Source organism: Lonchura striata, chromosome 2 (assembly GCF_050655825.1).
Source record: "Lonchura striata isolate lonStrDom1 chromosome 2, ASM5065582v1, whole genome shotgun sequence".
Classification (NCBI taxonomy): Eukaryota; Metazoa; Chordata; class Aves; order Passeriformes; family Estrildidae; genus Lonchura; species Lonchura striata.
In genome coordinates this window covers 69700750-69712759 of record NC_140704.1, presented here as the reverse complement: position 1 = coordinate 69712759, position 12010 = coordinate 69700750, and the positions used below count along the sequence as shown (strand labels likewise).

The 12010-nt window shown below is 36.3% G+C and overlaps 1 protein-coding gene across 8 annotated transcripts in view; it reads right to left on the bottom strand.

The window, feature by feature from the left end:
- Positions 1–12010, bottom strand: part of CDKAL1 (CDKAL1 threonylcarbamoyladenosine tRNA methylthiotransferase) — a 375203-nt gene that overhangs the window by 304610 nt on the left and 58583 nt on the right. For all 8 annotated transcript variants that reach the window (XM_085573579.1, XM_085573575.1, XM_085573576.1 and 5 more), the window contains one exon: positions 4102–4186. In XM_085573579.1, the coding sequence (XP_085429705.1) occupies positions 4102–4186 (85 nt within the window). The remainder of the gene's footprint in view (positions 1–4101; positions 4187–12010) is intronic.

The window sequence follows — 12010 nt, the reverse complement described above, 5'->3', positions numbered from 1 at the left end:
ATTCTTATCTCTGAAAAAGCTTTTGTATTTAACCTCTTTCTGTACTTAACATTAACACAATTGCATTTGGTTAACAGAAATCCTGTAGCATCCAAAGGCATACTCTTCAATTTAATCCACTGAGAGCTTTAAACAATTTGCAACATCTACAATCACAGTCCTCTTAAACATTTCCACAAATTCTATGGGTTTTGATGCTCCTTCTAGCATGAAAGTGAGATCCCACACACAGTGTTTATTTATGAATTGGTGAAAACTGAAGCAAGGACAGAACTGGAAGCCACATGGTGCTACTTCAGTGCTAAAAGCCCTTGCATCTGTGTCACAACTCATAGCTATCAGAAAGAAAAGGGCTGAACATACACTGGAGCATGCCTTAAAGTGAATGCAGCAACAAATACATCAGAGAATGTGTGTTAATGCTACATGTTAATTATATATAGTGACAAAGATGATTATTTATAGTGGTCAGGCTTATTCTATACCATAAGACAAGCCATGAATACCTCAACAGCATAACCACATCTTTCCTCCCAGACAACATAATTCTGGCTGTTTTAATAAGTAAGTCACCAAATTCCTCTCCATAACACTTCAACCAGCAGGAGAACTCCTTAAGGAAAAGCCAAAGTCCCCAAACACATGAGTAACTTATACCAGCACTCAGGAAAGGATCAAGCAAGGGAAAAGACAGCTAGCTAGAAACACTCAAGAGTTTCTGAATCTTCAGAGGTCATCAGGAAAACTGGGTTACATATCTGAGATGTAACAGTCAAGAAAACGAGTATCAGAGCACAGAAATTAATGGAGCATGAAACTGAAGAGCAAAATAACTTTATTTTAAAGGAAGCAAGCTCCTCTAGCACACTCTCTTGGGCTTAATTCTCTTCATCAGTCTTACCAGATTTACTGTGGTTTACGCAAGTTAAGGTTAGTAACTTACTTCTTGAAAGTTCATTATTGCTATTACTAACAGCTAAGTTTTAAGAAAATTATTTTTGACTAAAATAACTTACAGCAAAAAATATTACCAGATAACCTTCTGCAAATGAGGAAAACAAAAAAAAAAAACCAAAACAACAAAAAAAAAAAACAAACCCAAAACAAAAAACAAAACAAACAAAAAAAAAACACCTCAGAAACACAATAAGCAGAGGCACATAAATGAACCACCAAAAAACTAACCAACATTCTCCAAAATAAATAAATAGTGACATCTCTCTGGAAAAAATTTAATGATATTTTACTCTTTTTTTTTGTTATTTATACTATTTATAAAACACATTTATACATATACAGTTGTATATGTATATACAAGTTGGTCACACTGACAGATTATCAGGTCCAAAGCAAAGATACCATACTGAAACATTACCAGAAAAAAAAAAAGGAAATGAGTGATTTTTTTAATAAATAGATTATATTTAAAGTATTATTTTATTTTAAGGCAAAATAAATTCAACTTTAAAAAAATATAACTTTCCAAAAGCTGCTAATTTCCTGGAATGCCCAGCAAATACTCTACTAAAGCACAAGAGGTAGATCCATCACTAAACAAAACACAAGCCTTAGTAATTTTCTTTTAACTCCACACACTTAATTATAGTTGGAATTCTCTACTGCTATTGCCTACCTCTACTTTAATCTTATTTTAAGATTAACCAACTGAGGATAAAATCTACCCAGGAAACTCAATTCCCATCCATAACTAATGTCTTTAAACAACTCTTTACCCTCCATACCATTACTCTGGTTGGGCAAGTTCAACTTTATTGATATTGAAGAATTGATACTGGAGAGTATTCTTAAGAGCTGTAAGAAAAAAAACTAGCAAAGTCATCTTGTCAGTCATCTTGTATCAGCTGTATATACATCTGCAAAGGTTCAGATTGTCTGGGAACAGTTTTGTTCCTTTTTTAGAAGAAAAGAAAGACAAAAAAGGTCATACCTACACAACTTGTTGGGTTCTGGCACATTCTTTGGCCCATGTTATTAGTGGGGGATCAGCTTTTCACAGTCATTCCTTAACCACCAGCGTGAACACGCTACCACTGGTTTGAATCAGTGCATCTTAAAGTCATATATGCAAGCAATGTAGGAAGTGCTGCAGTGGGCAGAGAATAAATAAATACCTTTCTCAATAATATGCATAATACTATGTAACACTTTCAAGATAGTGTTGGGTTTTTTTTAAGAAGAATTTTGCAGGGCTGAATATTATTTTTTCTACTCCAACCATGTTTGCTTTGACCACGCACACACACACACCACGTTTATTTTGTTACTCAATTGAGAAAAACAAAGATCTCCATAGTTACTAACAAGCTGCTCTGACAGGATATAATGGCAGCTCATTTTGTATCACCCAAGCTTCATGCATTGGGTTTTTGCTGTTACAAATTAAGAACTATTTGGGAGAAGTTGTGTTCTTTAGAAAGACAATGTGCTTCCCCTGTGTTTAATGCTCTTTATGAAAAATCAGAAACAACTACAGAAGATGTCATTCTCCATGGCTGGAAACTGCCAGGATCTGAGTTTAAAGGATGCATGTTACAGGAAAAGAACAAGTATAGGGAGATGAAAGGATAAAAAAGAATAAATCCAAGGTCATGAACAGATCAGCAACAGAAACATGTTCTTCAAAGAAATATTTTTGGTCATTTGCTTTCAGTTAGGCCCTCTTTCTTAACCAACTCTATTCTCCTGGCTAGGACACACACCATACCACATCATTTCTGGCACAGGATTAGTAAAATAGAAGGATGGCCACAACTGAGCTGGAAACTATCTTGTCATCAGTTCTGTTGGCCAACACTAACTGCTGGAAGTATTCTGGGAATAGTTTGCTGTTTTTTTGTTTTGTTTTTTTCTTTTGGTTTTTTTTTTGGCAACAGAGAAGAAAGGCATAAGCCATTCTGGTGACGAAGTGCAACACCAGCAGCCAGAAAGTGAAGCATTCTCAGGGGTGGAAGAAATTTCTGTTGTGCCACCTACAGCAGACAGGAGGTTTCTGTTCCAGGTTAGATGCCTGAGAGCCTGTTAGTAACTCCAACATTACAAGCCGGTAGCTTATATCCAGTTTCTCTCTCCTCTTTCCATTCTCAAGAACTATGTGTTTCTAACCAAAATGGATTTCCCAGTGCACTACACTAAACAAATGACTGCACAAATAGCCAAATTTGTTTACTAAAGATAAAATTTACAAGACACATACCACAGTATTTCTTTACACTGGACAGTGACAGCTGTATGTGTACAGGTTTTTTAGTTACTCTCATTATATCTACACTTCTGCCGAAACTGGAGGCAAAACCGCTACCATGTCATTTTGTTTGACATCAATGGAATGGTACAGCGTAATAAACACATTCCTCACAAGACTTCTATTATAAGCTAATCAGCTAATATTTCAAGGAAATGTATAGTGCAATAGCTGGTTTTAAGTATATGCCAGACACCCTTTTTAAAGAATCACAGAATTGGTATGGTTGGAAGGGGCTTCTGGACATCATCTTGTCCAATCCCCCTGGCAAGGCATGGTAACCCAGAGCAGGTGACACAGGGACACATCCAGGTGGGTTTGGAATGTCTCCAAAGAGGGAGACTCCACCACCCCCTAACCAGCCTGTTCAGTGCTCTGATACCCTCAATATAAAGAAGTTCTTTCTCATGTTAAGGTATTTCTTGTCATTTAATTTATGGCCACTGCTGCACACCACTGAAAAGGAGGTCTCAGGCCACGTTTAAGTAGAAACAACCTAACAATTCACATATTAAAAAAAAAAAAAAAAAAAAAACAAAAGCACAGTCAACTCTTCAGAAGACTATGACGACATTGTCTTGAAAAGTAATATAGAAGTCCCTATCTAAATGGGTCAGCAGTTCTCCTAATAAGTATCGTGATAATCACCTGCAAGCTAATGTTATTTTAAAAAAATCCACTCTACCTTACAAATCCATTTGAGAGAATTCACCATTCTAACACAAACTCAGCACATTTATTGCTCTAAAACACAAAATTACTTCTAGATTGAGAACACAAGGCTTTAAGACATGCAATACCCACTGATAGTTAAAAATGTTTGTAAGGAAACAACTTACTTGATTGAGTTTCTGAAATGGTCCTCAGCAGGATTTTTTACTGTACAACTGTTCAGCAACCATAAATCTGCTTCAGCAGAGTTGTCTACAAAACAGAAAGAAACAAACCTGTGTTAAGAATTACTTAACCTGTCAACTCCTAACTTATATAATATTAAAAAACTCCAAACTGAGCCATTAATAATAGGTTGGCTATTTGCAAGATCACTTTATATTCAATTACATTCTTGGAAGGGTTTTTTGTTTTTCTTTGTTTTGTGTTTTAGAAAAAAAAAAAAGAGACACATGAGCATTTCTATTGTAATTTCTTTTTATTTTTTTTTGCTGATGGGGAATAAACTGTTATCTCATTTACCAGCTGAGATGCCACTAGGTTGCACATCATGGAAGATAAAGTTAAAAAGAATGGTCACAATGCCCAGAAAGATCTTGCCTAGACAAAGGCAAAATTAAGTGGTCAACAAAAGCAAGTTTCACTAAGAAAACAAAATCCCTGCTTCAGCTCCACTGTGAATTAATACTACAAAAGTATCACAAATCACAATTCAGAACATGTGGACCTCTACTAAAGAGAAAAATCAATGCAGCTGCTTTGGAAGGAAACATATTTCTGGTTTTGGTTATATCTTAGTTATGGTGTAAGTACAGCTCAGCAATTTTCAGACAAAAGATATTCAACCAATATCTGCCTCCATTCAAACGAGGATACTATTTTTTTCAGGATCCAAACCTTTCTGTAAGTTCAGAGCCTATTGATATCTAAATTCATTAACAGAACTGAATCCCAGAATTATCTGCAGAAGTGCATATATAAACCCTAATCCTGTCAAAAATGGTTTATAGTACAAAATTACTAGCATAACCATTATCCTTGTGAAGTTAGAGTGTCTTTTTTCAAACAAATAATAATATATCTCATTAGATTATTAAGCACTATCTCAAATAGTTTAGTGCTTTAGCATTCATCAGAATGGCTTGTACCAGTTTGGATAAGAAAATTCATGTCACTTCTACTATTCAGTACATTGAGCATTGAAGTATTGCCTGATGTATCTTTAAAAAACAAAAGCCAGTGAGCAATGAATACATGTAAAATATAATTTTAGGATGCCTTACTCAAACTGACATCCTGCTAAAGCAGGAGAAACCCTGCCATGACTTAGGCATATTTATACACACATCCATCATTAATGTATCCATACAGGCAAGAATATCCGTTTCCTCCATGTACACACGCTTAGGACAAAATGCTAAAATAGATAAAGCTTTCTGTCTCATTGATATTTCTTCAAAGAAATCATAATTTCCAATTAATTATCAGTCACTTAACCTATGAAGCAGGCAAATTGAAAATAATACATAAAATGCAACTAATGCTAAATAAGAGAAAACATTCGGGGGGGTTCTAATATTGTTGAACAAGATTACACTATTAATTTGACTAAAACACAACTTCCTTTCACAACAGGGAAAGACCACAAAGCAGTCATCAAAATAACATTCAGACCTTTAGCTACTTTAAAAAAAACAAATGTCCGACCCTATCAGGTTGGGAAAGAGCACTCAGATTTTTTAGTCTACATAGAAGTCAAAATAAAAATGGAACAAGACAAAGAACCTCTCCTGCAACCCAGGCTGCATTAAAACTACTTTTTTTGACTAATGAACAGACCCATTTACTATTAGATAATCAGAGGTAAAAAAAAAATTATTAGGAATTATGTAGAGAAAAGAAAAGAAACAAAGTTTCAATGTCAGAAAAGGATGATCTCTTGGCCTGGTCAGATGTACCAAATATGAAAACAAACACATTTTGAAAGTAGTTTTCCAGTCACACTGCCAAACCCTTGTATTTCTTATTCTTTTCAGCAGCATAAAATGTTTATAAATTCAGCCCCACACCCATAACACACCCACATGAGAATTAGGGGTGGGAGACACACACACACACACACACACTAATAGCAAGAGGCCAACATGTGAGTGAGACATTACATTTAACAGACAGCAGTTGCAGTAGCACTCATTCACCACCGTAAAGCACAACTATTTTCAAGAGATGTCTTTATTCAGAGGAGGAATGCCTTGACACAGAGAACACCAGTTCTAGGCTTGGTCTCAGTTCGTCCTTGTGCCGTGGTTTCCAGGTGTGCAGGAAGAGACAACACTGTGACAATGCTTCTCCCCTAGAGACAAAATCAAATCCCTCTCTTCAAAACAGCCTTGAAAAATGTAACACATTAAAGTTTAAAAAGTCCTCACATACTAAAGCCAACGGGACTAATTTCATACAGCAGTTTGATTTCCTGGCTATTAATATACCGACTCCTTGACTGAGGGAAAATTGCAAGACTTTATGTATGTTACACACATAGTCTCCCCAATACATGTAAATTCATTCCTTAACAGGTTTCATCCTCTGCAGAACAGAAGATAAAAAGTAAATGCTTTTACAGAATAAAATCTGCTGAGCAGTTTTGAGAAAAGGAGTCTCATTCATGTACATATCTAAAAATCATTTAAGGACAATTAAAGTGTACATGAGGTTTGTCCTCCTCTTAAACCAACAGTATTGTTTTATCATATTTAGATGTTCTATTTCTGCATTTATTTTTAAATCTATTTTTCCTAATTATTCTAATGATGTCTCATACGAATATATGTACATACAAGTTTTGATTATGCATATATATAAACATATAGATACACACTTATGAGTTATATTCATTTATTAAGTAAGATTCCATATCACAACTCTTCAAAATGATAGCTGAATTTTCTTAGTACTTTACTGCCCTATTCATACTTAAAATAATTGCATGCACTGGTGTAAACTCACCACAGTCTACTGCATTTTCTCAATAAAATTTCAGTTAAAAAGGAAAATATTGCCAGCAGGGCCTTTTTGTATCAGGTTGCAGGAAGATATGAACATTTGCAACATTGTGGGAATAACTTGTCAGCGGACACATTTTGCTTTGCAAGGCCTTGATGGATGTCTGGAAACAAACATGGACCAAAAGAGCAGACTGGGCTTGGCATGTATAAACAACATCTTCTAGCTTCATAATTACTAAATATTAAGCAACACCGGGATAATAATCTTTTCTTCAGGACAGAGAGACTGGAGCAACTGGCCGCCTATATATACACATAGGTATATGCATGTGTATATGTGTGTGTTTGTATATATTTGCATATATATACCTGTAAGTGTTCTGACATGAGTAGGTGCTAGTGTTCAGCACTGTCCTCAAATAAAGAATGAAAAAGCTCTGACAAATAAGCTCAGGCTTCTAAATACAGGCCTAGAGGGGCAGGGACAGACAGCCCTGAGGATTCCCTGTTTATACTCCAGGCAGACAGATGAAGAGTTTAGGTCTGGATGGGAAGCACCACATGAACGTGGTGCTGCGCCCACTGAGGCAGCTTCCTTCCTTGGAAGGTCTTCACCTGCCACCTTTTCCAAGTCCCTAAGGAAGGTTTTTGAGAAACCTCCAACATTTCAGTGAAGAACAGAGGCCTGTGTTTGGGAGCTCACACAGATCTGAGTGAACAGGACAATCTAAACTTTACAGGTTTTCCAGCAAGTCATAGAGACAGGCGAAACTGAAGCAAGAACCCTGATTACGGTGAATATCAATTACGGTAGTGAATATGATATAGGTGCATATGTCCTGCAACAATCCTCTCCAAGGGGATCTTCTTCAACTTATTTTTGCCATATATTCAGCCTAATGATACTTTTTAAATTATGATATTTTGCTGCCAACATTTATGTTTATGAGCTACTTAAACAGTTTCATCTATGGTAAGACATTTTTAGCAAGAAAAAAAGAAGGTATGTCAAATCAGCTTTGTATCAAATGCTCCAAAACACAACTCAAAGCCATGCTCTTTTTGCATTGTGACATCTTTTCCATAAAAAAAAAGGCTACACTGGAAGTAAACCACAAAGTCTATCATACCCTCTGAAAAACAACATTGAGTACAAAGGAACCTAAAGGTCATGGAAACTTCTGAACACTTAAGTTAATTGGGAAATTCTGGAAAACATGAATTAGCTGCATTATGCAAGACTAAGATGATAAAATGGCAAGAGTCTGTAACATCAGTATACCTATAGAGGAAAATAATATTTACAATTATTTTCTAACTAACAGTGTCAGTTTTGTTATCATTTCAGAAATCATAAATCAGCAGAATTTCTTAAGATTGTAGTAACACTATCAGCTGAAAATAAACAGCTGACTTGGGTTTGTCTGGTCTCTTAACTTTTAATCTTTTTTCTTTCAATTTTTTCCAAAACTTTGTTTTCTTCCAAGCCCCCTCAAACCACATCTCCTTGAAAATCAAAACACTCACAGAACAAAAAATTAGAACACATCTAGTGAAGGCCTAAAAGAACAGCCTTTCTTTACTTTCTTCAGCATATCACTCCTCTCTCTGCACTGAAACCACTATCAGATTTGCTCAGCACAGTTTGCTAAAAAAACATGACTCATAACTATTATGACATACTTTTCAATACTGTACATCAATCAGAGAAATTCAATCTGAAAGCAGATCTTTCTCTGTAATCACTGAAGGCTCTTCCAGGGCTTTTTCCTCCAGCTGTCCTTATCCTGTTCCTCATCAGTCTGTGAGTCTTCCTTCTCACCTTTTCTGATTTTCGAATTTCTAATGCTCTTACACAACAAATATACCTCCAGTGTCTCTGTTTCCATGTGCTGTATTATGTTCCCATTATGGACCTCCCTATTAAATGCTTTGTCCTGTGTGTTCTTCCTTCCAAAACAGCTGTGCTCCCTCCCTTGATACCCTGGTTGCCATTTCATGCTCTGGAGCCAGATCCAGTAACATCCAAGGTGTCTGGAATGTGTGCCTGCAACTGTACTCCATGGGAATCATCTGCCCCCAAATGACACAAATATCTAAGCATGAGGACACCTCACAGACAGTTACAGAAGTCATGGAGCATCCTGACTGGAACAAAGTTGCCAAACTAATTATTTTCTTTCGACATCCCTGTGTCACAGAAACCCAGTGTCACTCCAATTAGGTTACTGAAATTAGGTGCTGGTTAATTTAATGATTTATTGGACCACTGGGGATTGAGAGACCTCAACAAGTATTGGGAAAGAATCGCATCATAAATACTAGTTCAGAAATGCTGTGAATCATAAGTGCAAGAGGAAGGTACATCTTCCTCTGGGGACAGGGAGTTTGGTTATTTGTTTGCAGACAATAGGCTTTGCACAGCAGAAGAAAAAAGCTCAGTAAGGTTAAGAATAACAAGAAAAAGTTCAGCATTTTATTTGTGTGCCTTTCCTCATCACACAAAATATTTAGCTACCATTTGCTAGTTCTCAGTATGGTATTATATATAGTTAACTATCAACTTTCATGTAACTTGTCCTACAGAAAAGATTTCCAAGCAAACAAGCTCTTTCCTTGTGTCTGCACCCCTGACAGCAACTACAAATCAAAACCACAAGTTATCATGAGTTTCCAGATGGTACTTGTTTGGAATCTCAGGGACACATTATCAGTTCCCACCTCTGAAGACGTCCCATGCATTTGCCAATGATATGAAACACTCAAAGGCATGCTGAAAATACCAACTTTGCAGATTGCAAATGTCTTTCAAAACAATCCCACTCATGTCTTATCAACAGTATCAGGATGCAAAATATAAAAGGATCAGCTTGATTGCAACATGACTTCTGTTTTCTCATTAAATTCTGAGATACTCTGGACATAACTAATTACTTCATTCAGAATTAATAAAAACACAACTATTTAGTTCACCCTGCATATATGTTATTTAAAGTTCCAAAAGGAAAGCCAGGCTGCTTGTCAAATCAGGTAATGCAGACAAGCCTTCATGAAAAAATTATTTTCCCATCATATTTATTGCACTGATTTAAACAAATATGCAAATTTACCATTTTTATTCTCCATTAACATTTTCATTACTGAGCTAGAGCAGTAATGCTTGGGCTTTCTGGTTTTTAAGAAATTGAGTATTTTTAGTAAATTTTATTAAGCAGGCAGACATCTCAACAGCAGCTACTGCTGGCCTATGAACGGGTTTTATAAATTCTTCCAGATCAGGATGCTGTGTCCACTATCAAAGGATATTTCTCACTGTCCAGCACCAAAACAGAGGTGCACGTGGACTTGTCACCTGAAATAAGTAGGAACTGAGCACATCTAAACACACAAGACCTAGGCAGTTAAAATCCAGCAATACACTACTGGATTCAAAATATGACATGTTAAATCATTGTCTCTCCTCATTTTAGTATAACAGACAAATAATTCCATTTTATGTACTCATGACTACTTTCAGGACTGAAAGTTTTCTAAAAAAATACTGGTTTATTTCCAGTCACCTTTGAAAATCCATTTCCAAAAAAGAAGGACATACAGGTACCTCTCTTTTCAGCTGTTTAGACAGTATCATGAAGGTTTTGGGACAAACTACTAAACTATCAGTTGATGTCCATTCAATCTGCTCAGGACCTGGAACTTTGCCTTACCATTCCTTCCCAAAACCAAATTCCTTCAAAATAGATTTAGTTTGCTGAAGTTTACCAAGGGCAGCAGAACAGCTTATGGCTTCTGCCGCCATCACTAAACATAAAGGCTGACTTTGAGATTATTGAGAACATAAAACTGGAATTTGAAAAATTACAATAGGCAAACACCTGAACTAACATTAATATATTTATATATAGTACAGACAAAATACTCTGTATTTCAAAACATATCCATCAAGAGAATGCTTCAGATCTGGCATGGGAGTACTGAACACTAGACAACACAGAAGAAAAAGTACATGAAAGAATAAATTTAACTTCAAAATATAGACAATAATAAACTTTATTTCCCACTTCTACTCTGCAACCATCAGTAGCACTTACAAGAGTAATCCCAATTTATACTGGGATTTTGAAGTGAGTAATCCAGTCTCTAAGTACTTTTCATCCCTGCTCTAGACACAGTACAGGCTACAGTCTGGGCCTGAGCTGATCCATAGAGCAAGCCCCTTTTTCTCCCACTTCCTACACTTGTGTCAGACCAGCAGGACAGCCCAGCTGCACTGCTTGCTGCAGCCCAGGCTCTGCCCTGCAGCACCCAGACACACACAGCTGCACAGGGAGCCTTCAGCCCATTCACCCTCAGCAACATCTAAGCTCCAAAAAGTAAAGAACAGGAGAGTTAAACCTACCAGAAAGGCTTACCTTTTAGCAATGTAAAAAAAAAAAAAATCCAATTAGGTTATAACTTGTATTTTCACTCCTTCTGCAATCTCCTGCTGATTTTTCTGCCTCTGCACACAGCACAGACAACATGAATTGACAAATTACTTTGGTATTTTTGTTCATTTTACTCTAAATCACTAGATTTTCCAGGCATTAAGGCATCTGAGGGTAACTTGAAGTTGTAACATGATTTATGTTTAAAAAAACTAAACCTAGAAATGTTTCTTCTGAAAAGCAGCATGTTTCCTTTTGTAACTTTTACACTCTAAAACTGCAGTATCTGTAAGATATTTCAATAGTTCTCCCATATGAATGAACTTTCCCAAGCCCATAGCCATTGAACAACTCATACCTGTTCCAATGAAGAAATGGACTGATCATTTCCACATCCTACCTGCTTGCTATTATTGTTGATCAGGGGAAAAAAATATATATGTATTTCAGTTCAACTCAGGGTACAGTTTTCTGTGCCATAATCTGCTTCATTTTAGTCTACTTTCCACAGTTCCACTTGTCTTGTCAAACAGCTCCCAGGCAGACATTTCAAAGGAAAGGTACCCCTCTTACAAGTATACAACCATGGCCATGTTCTAAAGGAATCTTATTCCAGTATGACATGACCTTAATGGGATACTCTT